Here is a 17,992-nt window from a genome sequence, read left to right as displayed (position 1 = left end):
ACTTGTTCGTTATTCGCAGCTGTCTCTTTATTTCAACGAATTCCAGATCTCCACGAAAGAAAAGAGTCGTGGGAATCCGCTCGACGTAACAATACAAATCGAGTACTTCCTGTTGTGACACATTTACATAGCTCGAAACTCCACAAGCACTTCTTAACCGGATATTTCTCAGATGTATGCTGGATTTTAAATCTTTTTATAATAGGCATTCTATTTAAAGTCTAGACTACGTGAACGTTACAGACTAGTTTTGTGAGGTATTCTGTCCAAAATTACGCTTTCCACAAGAAAAGAATGCAGATTAAGTGAATGCGATTCCTCCCATACAGAAGCTTGCAGCAATGCTACTGTATTATTGTAGGAATGTTCTATACTGTATGAATTCGAAAAAAAATCACAAATAAATTTTTTATCTTAACACATTTATGAAAATCTTTTTTAATGCGTTTAAAACGCTATGTACAAAAATACATACAATGTAAAAATATATATATATATATACATATATAACATATTTTATAAATTTTATTTTATAAATTTTTTTTTTATTTTATATTTTAAACTTTTCCGGAAAAGTTAATGTATTCTTTATCGAAATCTTTCTCAGTTTTAACTTTATTTTAGATATTTGATTAGTTAAGAATTTTTTGTACATTATATTATATTTGCTCATAAATATGTCTCGAAATGCATGTGTCGTTATATCCTGCAATTACATTCTTTTGAAAAATACGCAAAGAAAATGAGAAGTACATTTAAAATCTGATCTTATGAGTAAGTAAATTTAATTTTTTATCTTACTAATTTGTGAAATTAAATTTGATATTACATTTTAATATATATTAATGATATCATGATATTATGTAAATTATACTAGTGATACGATTCAATATAGCTGTAATGACTACTCAGGAGCCTTAAAAATTAATTTAGGAAAATAATAAAAATACAAATATTAATCCGTACAATAATACAAGATACATTTTGGTGCCTCATTCATCCAAACATGAGTTACTAGAATCCGTCCGTTTTTTCATCAATTCGGAATGGTTAAAAAAATCTTTAAAAATTCACCAACATACTTCCAACTTTCTAGAATAAATATTGAAACTTTATTTCAGAAAATAATAAAATGTAGTATAATTTGTAATTATCGAAAGACTCAAAAAAACTTGTAAGAACAGAGGCAACTGAGGAATTGCTCGGTCACTAGTGATTGTACGGTAAGTACAATAAAAAGAAATAAAAAGGCTCGCGGGAATAGACACTGGTCCAAGTGCACTAATTGTTTAAAAATATATATCTCAATATTTACAAATTGAACGTTTATTAAAAAATGGCAGAACAACGCGGTACACTCTGTATAACATATGCGTTATAATATACTTGATATTCTGCAGTTCTGTTTTCAGATTAATGCTATTATTCTGTTGTTTTATATTGATCATCTCTGATATTAATCTCTTATTGTAATTTCACTTAATATCCAAAATTTTGACATTTTCCCAAGCATTGACATCGTGAGTTGCATCCAGCCTTGTGTAACTGGTGTAGGAAAATTTATTCTCGATAGAGAACTTGGTTGTCTTCCTTGAAGATTGCAACAAATACATTCGCATTTTCCAATCATTTTTCGTATGTGTAAGAACACTAAGTATATAATTTTTGCGTCTACTATTACCTTTGAAGAAGATTAGAAGACGAACCGAAACGAAATTATATCATCATTTAACGATTATCGTTGTTCTTCCATCTTTTAATAAATTTACTTACAACTTATAAATATTGAGAGATATTTTTAAACAATTAGCACACTTGGATCATTCTCTCGAACCTTCTATCTCCTTTTATTGTACTTTTAAATTAGGGAATCGTAATATTCAAATTTTTTGTATGGTAATGGTTCTACTAATCATATTTCGTCAAACGATTTCACTAGTTACTTTTATTGTTACTTTATTTCTAACTACATAAAAGTTTAGTTCTAACTATAAGCCCTAGAAACAGAGATTAACAATCTGATTGGTTGTTTAAAAATCACGCGATCACAACACCTTTTTTCATTGTATCACAGTTCACACATATAGACTGACACTCTATGTATAGTATGTGGATCATGTGAGATTCTACACCAATATCCTTGTGAAAAAAAGATTATATGATATAGTGTTTACAGTATATTTAATTTCTTAAAATAAAATTTTTTCTGTGTCATATCTCACAAATTAAATATAAGTATATAATGTAGATTACAAACAATATTATTTTTTTATTATAATATAATTTTATCCTTAGAGTATTTACGATGATTCGTATCTTATTTCTTTTTTTCGAAATACACCTGACTAAATAATTCTTTTATCCTTTCCTTTTTTTTTAAATGTACTTCGTAAATATTTTTTAAAGATGTTAAAATATATATAAGAATTTATTCATAATTTTTGTATATTTCATAATTTTTGTAAAAATTATAGAAATTAATCCACACACAAACAACGCATCATGCAGAGTAAAAGAAAATTATATATATATATATACATTCAGCAGCAAAATTAGTCGAAATTACGATCATTCGACCTCTAGATAGGTCCGAAAGTCTATTAGACCTGATCTAATAAACATCGAATCGACATCGATCTGACATAAGTGAGGAATGAAAAGACAGTAATTTTACGGTAATAAATATCTTTATAATAAAAACGTTATTATAAATGTCTTTATCATAAATGTCTTTATGATAAAAACAAAAAAGTTTGAAAATTATAGTTTTGTTGTTGGCTTCTAACATCGACTAATTAACTATATTTACTTTATATATGTTTTATATGTATGTATAAAATAATCTTGGTTTGGATTACATGAACAAATAATGTGTTTTTAGAATTAGGCTTAGATACCTATATAAAAGATTAATTAGAAAATTTGCATGTACGTGCGTGCGATATTGATGTAGTAGTGTATAATGATACGTTAATAATACGTTCAGGTTATGGTAAATCCTACTGTGTGAATCCGTAATACAAATAGTTTTAGGATCTCCTGTTTTAAGTTCCACCTCTTGTAAACGTAATTAAAAACGGTACTTTTGCATGTACAACATTGTGCAATGGAGTATTGATTTTTTTTCCAGAAATTTACATAAGTTTATATTTTGTTTTTTTTTATAGCGTAAAATTGCTGTCGAATCGACATTAAGATAATAGTTTCTTCCCAGAAGGAACATATTTAAAAAAACGAAGACAGGAAGTGATACGGCAAACTTATCAAAGTTAAATAAGATTAATACTTTAAGAAGCTGAACAAGACATACATATGGATAATTCGAGAAGCTCAATTATTGTACCTAATAAGTAGAAAAAATTTTATGGTGACTGTAGAACACATACGCTAGCCTTTATAAACGACTATTTGATACGAAACTTGAGCGTTTGATAAAATGACGATGCAATCATTCGGCTCTGTTATGGATATAACTGGAGAATTAGATGAGATCGAGATATTAGTAGAATATCTTAATATGCGTCAAAAATGCATGAAGGATCTTCCCGAGCTCTTTTTTCTGCGGTATTTTCCTCAAACTAACAATAGTCCAAGAAACATGATTAGATATATGTTAAATAGATATATGAATATCACATGTCTGATTAACAAACATCCTACTGCCTTGATAGCATTTACATTTAAGTATCGCACGGAGGATGTACATCTTCATGCAGTTACAGTCAGTAATTGTATGCATTTTCACAATGATATTCTAATGATATGTTATATACAACATCTTTTAATTATATATAAACCCGTAAATAAAAGATCCAAAGTAATGGAGGCTATGATGATCTTAATGATAAACAAGTACAATATAGACGCTTATGCACTACATGAATCATCATCATTATACGATTCTACAATTACTTTTATGAACATATCGGCGTCTTTCTTGAGTATATATTATGATATACTTCATCATAATTTTGCGAATTTTTCTGATATTTCTAATTTGTTCCCTGATTTTAATCTACCTATAATGATCTATGCACCTTTGATTGTTTCGATTTTACCTAAGTTAAATGATCCTCCGCTTGCAATACTCATAGTTATATCTCTTTTAATGTATGAAATTTGTCAACCTCATATGTTTTCGAATATTTCATTAATTATATTCTATATGCGTACACTAACAAATTATCACGACTCGACGATTCCTAATGAGATGAAATTGCAATTATGCAGAAGATTCAACATTGTGATAGTGGAAGGAGATCAATTTAAATTTGCTCCCAGTTTTGCACAATATCGTCAGAAAGCTAAAGACATAATATCAGAAAAAATACCAAACGATCCAAACTTAAGAACTGTACTTTCTCTGATATAAACATGAGTTAAATTTCTTTCCTATTATTCTCTCGTACATACAAATTATTGTATTTATGACTGCATGTGTAATAAAATGTGCATATTATAATAAAATAAATTATGCAAAAAATTTATTAATTTCTAATTATTGAAAATTTTCATTATTTTCCGTAAAACGTTGTGTATTCCTGAGTTAAGAGATGATTTCAAGATCACTTAATGTAATTATTAATAAGGACTCTCTCTCTCTCTCTCTCTCTCTCTCTCTCTCTCTCTCTCACTGATCATATCAGTTTGCATTCTTTATGTTTAAAAAATGATTAACAATAAGTATGAAGAACTGTGATTATATTGTATTCAAATTTTATTGTTCTTTATTTATTATTTCATTTTATCACTGAAGATAATGGCTCAATGTAATCCAAAACATATGGAAAATTTAGAATTTATTAAGTACAGCTTGGTAATCTGTAGACTGATGAAATATTTGTTATAAGTGTATAAACTATGATACGAGCATGACAAGTTCATTTTTCTGCAGAATTTATGATAGTTCAAGACGCTTATTAAATATATGCTTAATAAATATATGAATATCACTGATTAACAAATATCCTAATGTCTTGATAGTATTTACGTTTTAAATACTGCAACGAAAGCACATGTTCAATGAAATTATACTCAGTAATCGTATGCAGTAGGTTTCATAATAATATTCTAATAACATGTTATACAATATCTTTCATTTACATTTAAATATCTAAATAAAAGATGCAATAAGGAGGCGAATATTGGTTTTAATGCTAAATGTAAATTTTTATTTATATATTATATATAAGCAAGAGTTAAAATATCTAAAAATATTTACTAGATCTTTTAATTTAGAAATATTTACAATTTTAATTTGATATTATTTAAGATCAATAAAACACATAAACTTCAGAGAAAATTATATTCAGTGCGACTTTTTGTTTTAATGAAGGAAGTATATATAAGTTGTACAGGTAAGATGGGGAAAAAATTGAGTAAAAAAAATACAGGGAACACTAGTATAAAATACCGATGCTTTATTTTTAATCGATTGCGATGCCGCGAATATGCATAAGGTATGTACACAGACGTCAGACCATTTTACATAGTACAATTCTCATCTATGCATTAAAAGAAGTAATTTACGTGCTAACTTTAAAAGTAACGCAATTATTAAATGTTTCGTTTTTCTCTGACTCGGTAAAAAGTACGGTAGATCAGATACAATATTCGATGAATATTTTGGGCGAAGTGTGTTTTGAGGTATATCAGTGTGGTATTTCCTATTGCGCTATTAATAATAAAAAAAAAACGAAGAAGAGACAAACAAAAAAATCATTCGACACTTGACAGATCAGTGAAGTTTCGTGAAAATATGTGGGAAAATGTACACGTATTTAACCGAGTTGTGTATGTGTATTTATGTCTACATGTTTATAATTATAAACGCAAAATGAATCACCGATTATGGAGTATGATTTCCATGCATGATTTACGCATACATGGACGTTATACTTTCTTACTTTATTGAGAAGCTCGATCTCGAGTTTTTTCCCAATCTTCTCGTCCTTATAAAAATAAAAAAAAGGAAACTTAATCTGCTGCTTCACTATCATTTTTATCTACATCGAACTCCATGATTAATTTTTTCACTCTTTATTTTTCATCACTATTCTCCTGTCCTCAATTCAACTTTTCGGAAATATCGCTAATCTCGTCAATTTTGGATCACGTCGTATTTTTTTCCAGTATCGTCATATTTTTACCAAATAAACAAATTATGGATCTTGTTTAAGTGAAGTTAATGAGATTAGTCGATAGAAAAAATGGATTGAATTACACAATGCTCCATAACTCGGTCTTTCTCTACAGCGTTATATCGCTTTTATATACATTTCGTTGCTTAAATGCTAAACACACGCATCAAACTCGTGTCCCGCATTTTTTCCTTCGTAATCAGACAATCCCACCGTCTCTCGTTAGGAACCTATGACGGATTACGCGAGATTACATCTCGGCTCGAGCGAAACTCGACGCGCAATAATAAATCTACGCGTATAGTAAACGAATATATCGTTTCTTAACACACTTTGCATTACATTAGTTACATTTATGTACATATATACGAACGCAATAGGAAGTAGAACGCTATCCCCATTGTTCTCTTAAATGTATAATTTCGCAATTAATAATCTTCAAATAATAATAATATTGATGAATTCTTTGATTTGAAAAAAGAAAACTCTCATTTTTGCAAAAATTCCAGAATGTTGCAATTTTTTATTCCCCCTTCTCTCCTTCATATGATTAAATAATTTGTATGTATACATATATGTAAGTATGTATGTATTTTATATATATATATATATATATATATATACATACATACATACATACATACATACATACATACATACATACATACACACATACACACACACACACACACACACACACACACACACACACACACACACACACACACACACACACACACACACACACGCATACACATACACACACCATATATATATTTGTTACAAATATTTTTAAGCCAAAAAAATATCTTTTTGATACGAAAACAAGTAATCAAATATTCATGTGCAACAATACTTTACCAAAAAGAACTGAGTAAAAAAATTATACAATATATCTTTTTCAAATTGTATTATCTATTTTTACTTTACAATGGGAATAGATTTCTTCTTGCCAAATTAAAATCGATTAATTGCGTCCGTTCATGACGATGCTAACGTCAAATTCAGAGAAAGCTGCGCGTCGACGATGTTTGACGGTACTCATGCGCAGAGTACCAAAAACAAGAAGCAGGCGGAAGAAAAGGAAATGAAAAGAGTAAGATCGGCCATGCAGATCTCTCATGATATCTTTGTATTACTCGACTCCGGTTACATTGTACTAGGATTTGGTTAAATTGACGTTACACAACTAATTAGCTTTCTAATTAGCTTCGTGGCACGTTGGGCACTATCTATCCTCCAATCTCGAATTCACGCATGAACTCCAACGATCTCCATAGTCTTTTAGAGTCTCTATTCTCCTTTCGTCTCCGAATCGATTCATGCATTCACATGCATCCAGACAATCTAGATCAATTCGCGAATCGTCTGGAAATTATAGAACTGCGTACATGGATCTTATCGTCCACGTTTTTCGTGTCTCCGTTCAAGTCGACTCAATCGACTCGTCCAGTGAGAGACCTTATTATAGCTACACTATACATTCTGTTTTTCGCTCGCTTTTCTTCAATGTATTACAGTATAAGCATACGCACACCATTTGCGTTTCTGCTCGAGCCGACTCGCGACTCTCACATGGAGAACTGCACGACGTAGGATACGTAGGAGACGTAGAACAATTCTGTCCACGCGAAATCGAGCGATCTCAAAAGCTAAGAGTGTCGGAATGTCCCGTTCTCGAAACTCTCGCTCATGGACGCAATCGCGAAGATTTTCGCGGGCACAAAACGATGAAGCTCTCATTCGATCCCGGCTCCGTGAGATCTCCGAGACTCTCGTTAAGTACTAGCAACTCCAATTTTTTTGGATATCGATCTGTCTTTCATCGACACGCATAACAATCGCACGATAATCGTTGATTTCGTCACGTCGTTTCGAACAATATCTAGAATCGTAGAAAGTATCGCTGTGACGATATCGCGCGATCAGGATTATTTATATCGTGTAAAAATAATTTGAGAATTAAACGATCGTGCGACTTCGCCTCAGCGAAGTTATTTTTTTTACAGGAACCTAAAAGGTTTCGTTTATTCTTCTAAACGATATGCAGTCGCAGGGAGGAAACTGTTAAGACTTCGATTGCCTTCCATCGCAGTTTTCGACGAAATTTTTTTCAGGACATCAAATTGTAATCCATTTCTCAAAATATCGTTTACTTTTATCATCGCTTTTCCTTATTTTTTTCTTTTTTTCCCCTTAAACTATCTATAACACATTAATTCTGAAATCGTATATCTATCCTATCTATACGTATATACAGATGTTCAATACGTCCTCAAAAACGATGGACGTATCTTGAGATATATGTATCGTGAATTATAATATATCGATGACATTTTCTCGAAAGGGGGAGGAAGTCAATTTCTTTTTTTTGGTTTTTCGCTCGATCGTTTCTCTCTTATTAATTCTTCTCTCTCCTTCGTTTTCTTTCACTCTCGCCCCTTTCGCGCACGCACACATACACATACGCACACACACGCACATACACATACAGCAGTACACGGCGACACACGCATACATTTCGCGAATCACTCTTCTTACATTTTGCATTACGTTACACACACATACACACACGCACGCACACACACACATGCGGGAGGGGTTGACGCAACCCTTCTTAGGAACCGAGCGGGACAAGCGAACGGTCGTAATTCCTCAGGCATAAAGATTCGCGTCTCGCTCATCATTTGGATAAATCTTAGTCGGAGTGTGAAACTCTACAAAACTAGAAAGCAATCAGACCGTATCGCGCGATAAAAAATTCCAAGAGACTACAACCTGTTTCGCATTATACATCACAGATTTTGTTCGTTTTGCATTAGAAAAAAAAAACGAATACTTTGGCTATTAAAACATATCTGCACGTATTCGCGACCGCGCATGTTCTTTACATATCTCTTTTTTCCTACAAGAGTCTCGGTAGAAGTAAAAGAACAAAACGATTATCAGATAATTTCGGAAGTCATGCTTTTTTTGAGTAAATTGTATTATTCAACTCTAGGTTATTTATTTATTTAATTTACATTAAACGTCATATAATTCAATATCATAAGCAATACGGTCCAAATATTCCCTGTTTCCTATCGATTGCTTTTATCGTGTTATTCTCTTTGTTTTTCTCCCTTTCTCTTTCATCAGTTTACACATGTATATATAGATATATATATATTTTTTCGATATAATATATATATTCATTTATTCGTACGCCTATATGCCTATATATGTACAAAACGCTAAATGACTCTGGATATGACTAAGTGATTTTTTTTTCTTTTTAATGCTCGCACGCGGAGAACGAGTTCCCCTTCAACTTATATCATTATACTCTTTCGTCTTTTTTTTTTTAGTAGTTTCTTGTCTCATCACCTAAAAGTTAAGTGTATTTCTATTACGAAATTACAAATGCGTAAAGCGTATTGCATTGCCTTCCCCCAAACAGCACGCCTTCCTGATTTTTGCACTCTTCTCTCTTTTTCTTTCCTTATTTCTCTTCTTTTACGGGCGACACACGCGGATTCAAACACAAATGGATCTCTCTCGCTCAGTGGTCCTTAACCTTTTACATTTTTTTCGCATTATCTCGAGAATGTTTTTAATCGTATTTTAATTTTTTTTGTTTATTCTCATCCATTTTTCTGGTTGAAATTTCAAACAATGATTTCGCGATTAAAACAAACATTTGTTTAATCTCGAATCGATCGTTCTTGGATTGAAAATTAATTAGAAAAAAATGATGAACCAATTCTTCTTCGACTTGCCGATTTGTAGTTTGTTAATCTGGCAAAGTTGAAGCAATTGTGGAAAATAAACTTTTAAAATACGATTAAAGTGTGAAATATATATCACCGATAAACAATGAACGTATACGCCCAATAAATATATAATATATATAAGATAATATATAACCGAACGTAACTATGGAAAAAATTAAAAACTTTATCGTTTTAGTTGATCTAAAATATATTGGATTAGGGAAAAAGTCTCTTTTTATATATTATCTCGGTTTTTTACCGAGAAATCACAGAAGTTCTACACCGATGAAATAATGACTCTACCCGAAAAATGGCAAAAGGTCATCGATCAAAACGGCACATATTTAGTTTAATAAAAGATTTGTAAACAATTAAAAAATATGTTTCAATTATGCTATATGTAAAAGGATTTTTTCCCTAACCCAATAGTATAGTACATATGTAATTTTCAAAATAAATCCAAGAATGCAAACATTCTCTCTTGCATAGATACGTCCTGTCAATTTTATATCGAAATAAACTTATATTCATGATTCAAAATGTGCGTTCTACACGTATCCCCGGCTTACAATTTACGTCATAATTTTTAAACGCAATTAACGATTTATCAAGTTCAATCTCGAGATTCTTCGAATGAAGTTTTTTGCTCCGAATGACGATCAGCTGGTTCCGTGTTACATTTCGCTTCCAGAACATCCTGCCGTTCTTCCACAACTCTCCTCTTCTTCTCTAGTTGTTCGTCATCATCATCGTCGTTGTCCTCTTTCATTTCTTCCTCGCTGGAAGGTAACTTTTCCTCGGCTATCAGACTCACCGATGTGTCGGCCCCTACGGAGTGTCCCCCTACTGCGGTTTTCAAAAATGTACATCCCTGACGTCTGTTGGCGTGCCCGCCTTCTCGTGTTCCAGTATTTTCTCCTGACTCGTGTTGTTCTGGTCCCCCAGCGGCCTCTGCGGTACACTCGGGACTCCGGTGCTCATTGTCTGGTGTCCGCTTCCGTTTCCGGGGACTTCGGTGCTCACGTGAGCGGCCTGTGAGATCATCTCCTCGATTTGCTCTAGGCAGCCTTGCAAATAATCCTGGAACAAGGAAACAATTTCATAATATTGTAATCATGTCACTTATTCTATTATACTTTACTAACAAGGTTCTAATTATTCTAGAATTATATAATATGCACTTTTCATTTTAAATATCTTGTATATTTTAAATATATAAATAAAAAAAAACCTAAATGATTAAACGAATAAACCATTTTATATAATAGAATCATTTTATCATCCACGCTTCCTAAAAGCTTTTCTATTTAGTACAATTATTTTTGAATAAAAAAAAATTAAGAACATTTTTTTACTGATCGTCGATAATTCGTATTTTTTTTTAATCTCTCGTTTATTCTCGCGCGTCCAACATGAATCGTATCGTAGATCCAAATTCTAACTTTTAACTCATACGATGAAGCAGATTAAGATGTTACGCGTTAATCCTATGGGACTTAAAGGTCCAAAAGCAGTCTGTATAGCTTGAGGTCATGAATGAAAGTCCAAGTAAAGAAGACCGGATGCCGTCGAGGACGATATCTTCCTGGCTCTCTTGGGATCGAAACCGGCAGATGAGAACTGATCGTTGAAAATATTGCGCTTACGGGTCACAGACCCCATGCAGAGCTCCATTCATTCGCGCGGTTTGTTTGTGTTAAGCGTACATAGAGAAAGAAAAAAAAAGGAAGAAAGAAAGGAAAGGAAGGAGAAAAGGAAAGGGGAAAAGGAAAAGAGACTGAACGGCGACCTCGTCGCCATCGTCTTCGACGACGAGCATACGGGACCCGCAGTGTGCTCGGCGCAGACACTCCGGGTCCCCATTTTTTTCCTTCCCCGCAAACATATGCCCGACACCTGCTGTACCCTTCCCGCGCACTTCCCGTCGCGCTTTTTGCGTCCCGCGAGGTCTGTCTCAACCAGTCGAGACTTGCGAAGGGCAAGTTCCAGCGTTTCTTGCCGATTTTGTGTCTCTTCGACGAGTCCGAACGCCAGACGTCGGCGGCGCGCATCGCGACTTCCTCTCCTCACCCCCCGATTGTAAAACTTGACAATCTTTCATCGTTGCGCTCGTTTTTAAAGCGCGTAAAGCCTATTCTACAATTGCGAAGCGTAGTTGTAAATGGTTGTATATGTAGTTGTGAGAGCAACAATATTATTGCAAATTCTGTGCTGTATGGGAAAGGAGCACAATTCGTGATCTTCTTCGCTTTACTTTGCAACACACACACACACACACACACACACACACACACTTCTGATACGCACGTTACTCACCTGTTCGATGGCCGTGATGCGGGTGAGCTCGTCCAGGAGACTAGCTAGTCCGTAGCCACTCTTTCCGGTCCAATCCAATCCGTGTAACGCCGCCGCTACACTTGCGGCTGCAATCATGCTCGGCGTGTACATGGAGAACTTGTACTCTGCAAAATAAAATTACTCATTAAAAATATGCTCGCGTGAAAGATTTACATTTATTGTCGTACGTTTCCTATAAATTTCTTTCACGTACAGAATTCATGTGATATCACTTTATTTATAATAAAAGTATGCACGCAAAGTTGCATATGACAATAATATGTAACATAATTATAGAATGAAATCAAGAAAAAAGCGAGTGCATTCTATGAAAGAGAACGAAGTCTTTTGTATTGATATTTGAATAAGTAATAAGATAACTTTATCCAATATCGTCTACCTAAGTTGTAACTTTTGCTGAATTTAATATCGAAAACGAATGGTCAGATTCAAAATAACAAACATTTTGAACATTAATTGAAAATGAGATATTTTCAATATGTATTTATCTATAAACATCAAATAGATCATATTGGGCGTAGTTATCTTATTAACATTTGATAATATTAATAATGGTTTTCTGTCTAAAATCGACTTTTGGTGCATCTTTTTTAAGAATAATCTTCTTCACGAGCATTTATCTCGCTTAAGTACATTCTTCGTTATTTACTCCAGTTATGGTTAGCAAACAATGAAGAGAAGAAAACCACTTTCATAGAGATTTCTTGGATAGTCCTCGAAATTATGCGACAGATTTATGATAAGCGAGAACGGGCGGAACGTAGGAGACACGTGATGGTCTCTTTGTCCAGTAAGACGTTACTTTCATCTCTTCAGGAAGAAAGTTCTAACGTTTCAACGTGAACACGAACGATCCTCGACGGATCCTCGACGGGATATCGTTAACATCTGCACCAGCGGGGGTCTACTTGACTGTCGTTTTAATGGTATTCTACGATTCTCACAGCAATGTTGCAAAGCTATTATCGATACATTCTTAATGATTCTGATTCCAAGTTGCAAAAAAGGACAAATACTATCCACATTATGTTTCTTAGATCGGAGCATGTGTATTCCAAGGACGAAAGATTTATGTATTTAAATAATATTAATTTAAAATATAATATTAATTAATACTAAAATTTAAGGTACGATATTAGAGTTCAAGATTCTAAAAAGACGTGAATAAAAATTATCATTCTGAAGTTTATTCATATATTTTTATTTATCCATATGAGCTGCTAGGATAAAATAGTATTACAGTAATTTCATTTTTATATAATATTTGTTTTACATAGTACTCGTAAATTTTAATTAAATTTTATGAAAATAATTGGAAAAATAAAATTTTGAATAACAAAATAAACTGTGAATTATATACATAATGTTTGTTTTCTATAGCTGAAATATATGTAGTATATACTTTTAGAGATTAAAATAAAATAGATATATGTTAGATATTTGATTAAAACGAGAAAGAAAGTTCTAATGTAATCTAATAAAAAACAGGAATAAAAAACAAATCTATTGAGCTATTTAAATACTATACGTATAATCATGTTTACAATTACTATGTAAAACGCATTGCCCTCTGTCTTATCAGAGATTGACTAACGAAACTTTCGTCTATTTTGTAACGGTTTCAAAATTGGTTAATAATTTCACCATTTTATTCTAAGCTTGATCATTCTAGCAATTTCTAAAGAATAACTCAGTTAGTTATGAAAGTTGCTGAAAGCGTTCGAGGATAAATTTATACACATTTAATGTAAAGAAAGTATTTATGTTCGATAAACTTACACAAAATAATCTGTACTAGATAAGATTTGTCAGAAAATTACACACTACCTTAATACAAACGAGCCCAATGTCTCAATGCGTCATCAGTTCGTGTTACGCTTTGAGACGATCGTAGCTGATCGGTAATGAAATCGACCGGGGAGAGAATGTCGCGATTATTAACTATAAATTAACTTAAAATTAAGAGCGTGCTCAACATGCAGATACGTAAAAGTAGTTTAATGAAGAACACGCGAAGAATGTACGAGAGGAGACGCAGGGCGCGGAGATAGCTATGGAATGTGAACATCAGACGAAATTATCGCGTTGCACCAGTACTTGTGCATACCGAAACTTAATCCCCGCGAGAGTGTTTAGCTTACATAATCAAAGCTATACACCTCGCGCCGTATCGTCACTTCCCGTCGCTCTTGACGATGCGACGTATTCGTCGCCACCGTGTAAACAAATAATAATTCACGGTTACATGTCGCCGAGCTTCGATGGGTAATCCTCTCTTCGTACGAATCTCCTTTCTCCTCGTTTGAAACATTCGCTTTCTAAATTAAATTCTTTTCTTATAAGATTAAGATATAAAAATCGTTGAATTATCATTGAAACAGTTATATAAATGTAGGCATAATGTAGATGTTTATTCCTCCGGAATTAATAAAATTTGTGACACAATTACTGACTCTGTAAGATTCCCATTTAATTTATGTTGATTAAAAGGCACATTAATGGGTCAATTTTAAATAGAATCGTAAAGCTTGTATAACTTATTCTCGTAAGAACTTATGATTGATATCGTAATTCTATGCGTATATATGATTATTCATAAATATCTACGATTTTTCATAAATCTTATAGCTAGCAAGAAACTGTCTGTAAATATATTACATAAAGTTATAAGCACTTGTAAGTCTTACGAGAATATGTTCACAAGCCTTATGATTTTGCTTAAAATTGATCAGTAATTTTAAGAAGCCTCTGATAATTCATACAAAAGAATACTGTCTTGATAAGAATAATCCAAACTTTCAAATGTGATTTAGAGGAAATTGAATTGTTCGATATTTTTAACAAAGAGATTTATAATTGAATGAGTTCAATCAACTTTGAAAAGTTAATTCAAAAGCGCAATCTATTGTATAATATATAAAACAAAGCATTAAGTAGTAATACAAACAAGTGATAAATATTTAAAATATTTTACATATTTTTTCTATGGTTTGCATACAAGCTTCTAATGTTTTACAATCTATTTCACTGCGCAACTCTGCACGCTATCCAGTACGCAATTGTTATTGAGGATTCGTATATTTTTCGTCGATTATTTATTCTCTCGACTGTCGATTTCGCGGAAAATTCAAGACGGCTTATCGTCTCGCTTTCTTTCGAAAAAGAAACGCGGAGTGCCGAGTGCGGTTCTGCCTAGTTTGGTCCGTGAGAAACAATTCGCGACCTCATCCTATGTGTCCTCCTCTATCACTCTTTCTCTCTCTTTCTCTCTTTCTCGTTTTCTGTCTCGAACCCGCCGAGTCTGCGATCCAAAACGAGCACCAGGAGCAACGACGAAGGACGAAGGTCCTCTCCGCACGCCACTGCTTTTTTGCCATCGCGGTTGTAATAACAACCGGCCGACCGCGATCGACCGATGTGGACTTGCGGGATGAAGAATCGAGAAAAAGAGAGAGGAAGGCGCAAAGAACGACCGGAGCGTCGGAGGAGGAAGAACGAAGAGAATGGAAAGACACGCGGGTTATGCCGATGTGTCTGCAGTCATACAGACGCATCCAGACATTTAAACGCATCCGATCCTCGATCTTTCTTATAGTCTCACACTATCGGTCTGTCTATCTCGTCCCATACTTTCCGACAGATTTTCTCTCTCGATGCGAAGGACAATAGACATGAATCATGAAGAATCCATCCATAGTATTTTGAGAAATGAGTGTTTGAGGACTAAAAAGATTGTAATTCAATTTTCTGTTATATTTCATGTGCTTTAAAAAATAACAGAATTATAAAGCTTTACACAAATCCCTCGATTCATTTAAGCTTGTTTTTAAATGAAAAGATATTATGGATTATCGAATTAAAAATTGTAATTCGCAAATTCAAAGATAGAAAATCTTCAAGTCGTTTCAATTTATGTTAAGTTTCTTTTTAAATGAATTTAATTTAGTTAATCTGAACATGTTCCATTTAAAAGATTGCAAGTCGCCGTGATGTACGACAGAGATGTTAGAAATGCAGAAGACAACGAAAATGCAGTAAAATTCCAATGTCAGATTCCAGAGAAACCGTAGTCTCACGCCTAACGTGACTGGGCATTTAAACGCTCATTTAAACGCACGTAAAACATTTCAAGTATTCCTCGTACCTAACAGGGCGCAGAATATCGAAATTTTTCCAGAAAAGTAGCATTTTCCACATTCATCCGCATATTCCGTTTTGGACCTTTTAAATTTTTATTTTAAAGAAACTTCGAAATGAAAAAGGAAACAAAAAAGGGAACAATTTCTTCATGCGACGATGGTAATCCTTACAATATTTTATTACTACTGTTGCCTGTATTTATCGGTTATTATAACATTGTAATTTTATATATTATAATATAATATAATATAGTATATAATAATAGTACAGTATATATTATTTTTTAATACATATTATTATAAAATTTTTTGAATAATGTATTTATATATAAATAATATTTATTGGCTATTAGAATCAAATATATATTATACTACATTTAGTAGAAGTATACATCTATTTTCTTAGTACAAATACTACAGAACCGTCAGAATCAGGGACCCTATTCTTGAGCACATATAAATAATTTTCGCATACGAAAATGACAGTTTCTCGATTGTGATTGGATGATTGTATACGGAATTGCTATTTTCATATGCAATATTTGTTCAAGAATAGTGCTCCAGGTTTCTACGACGCAACGACGAGCGAAGAGTAGTAAAAATGATAACACATGTCGTCGTACGGAAAAACTTATACTACTTATTTTTATTTTTTTAGGACGCGCGCAGGCTCTTCCTCTCCTCCTTCGGAACTAATGGGCGTGAACAGACGGAAGTGCAAATAACCATAATAACGGATTATCCTCCTAAGCGCGCATTTCCACTGCGCGCCTTATTGGCGACTTCGTTCTGTATGTATATGCGTGACCTATTTAACAAAGACAAAGAAAGAGAGCAAGAAAGAGGGAAAGTAAAAAGAAAGCTATTCGTGGCTGTTACGTGATGGTTTCCGCTATCGGTGTACGCTCTACGATACACGTTTGGGGCGTAAGTTCATTAATGCGTAGGTATGTTAACGACGCACGTCGCCGGTTGTTAACGCCCCGTGTACTATATACGATAACGTGCAACAACGTACGAAGGGCACTTATTGTTAGAAAAGGCACTTGCCTCGGTGTTCTCACTTACGCTCTACTTATATATGATTAATTTTATCTCTGTTTAACTTACTTTTTATCTTTTTCTAGTTTAGAATTTATAGAGATAAAAAAATTGATAAAGATGAAGAAGTAAATAAACCGAGATTAAGGTTAATCTATATACATTGATAGAAATGAATATTAAAGATATTTGTGACGATGACCGTTCCGATATTTAGAAAACTGAGAATTACTCTGTGAACTCGAGTAGAAAGAAGTACGAATGGTGAAAGATTGGAAGATGCTTCTTCATTAATATAACAGCAACGCTGATAAGAATTGTTATAACTCCCTGTTGTCGATCTGCTATTAAATTCTATTAATTCTCTCGATACAATACATTAATCTGTCGTTCTCACCTCTGGCGCTGAGAGCGATGAAGGTCTGCGCGTGCCTCCGAACCATCACAGTGTCACAGGTGTGTGGCATCGACAATCTGCTGAGGATGTGCATTAGGAAGTCTCCGGGCGTCACCGCGGATAATTCCCATTTCAGCTTCGAAACGACCAGCTGCTCCCACCTCT

General features: G+C 33.3%; 2 protein-coding genes across 2 annotated transcripts in view; one reads left to right on the top strand and one right to left on the bottom strand.

Annotated features, from left to right (window-relative positions):
• Window positions 1-560: 560 nt before the first annotated feature.
• Window positions 561-5,675, top strand: LOC147908179 (uncharacterized). Its single transcript, XM_087411039.1, has 2 exons — window positions 561-2,675; window positions 3,168-5,675. The coding sequence occupies exon 2, from the start codon at window positions 3,437-3,439 to the stop codon at window positions 4,370-4,372; it is 936 nt and encodes a 311-aa protein (XP_087267165.1). The 5' UTR covers window positions 561-2,675; window positions 3,168-3,436; the 3' UTR covers window positions 4,373-5,675.
• Window positions 5,401-17,992, bottom strand: part of CycD (cyclin D) — a 54,062-nt gene continuing 41,470 nt past the window's right edge. Inside the window, exons 3-5 of the mRNA XM_087411038.1 lie at window positions 17,828-17,990; window positions 12,209-12,354; window positions 5,401-10,972 (exon numbers count right to left, since the gene is read on the bottom strand). Coding sequence (XP_087267164.1) covers window positions 10,748-10,972; window positions 12,209-12,354; window positions 17,828-17,990 — 534 coding nt within the window. The 3' untranslated portion in view covers window positions 5,401-10,747. The remainder of the gene's footprint in view (window positions 10,973-12,208; window positions 12,355-17,827; window positions 17,991-17,992) is intronic.

Source organism: Acromyrmex echinatior, chromosome 11 (assembly GCF_024713525.1).
Source record: "Acromyrmex echinatior isolate Ae372 chromosome 11, ASM2471352v2, whole genome shotgun sequence".
NCBI classification, from domain to species: domain Eukaryota; kingdom Metazoa; phylum Arthropoda; class Insecta; order Hymenoptera; family Formicidae; genus Acromyrmex; species Acromyrmex echinatior.
This window is presented reverse-complemented; position numbering and strand designations above follow the sequence as displayed.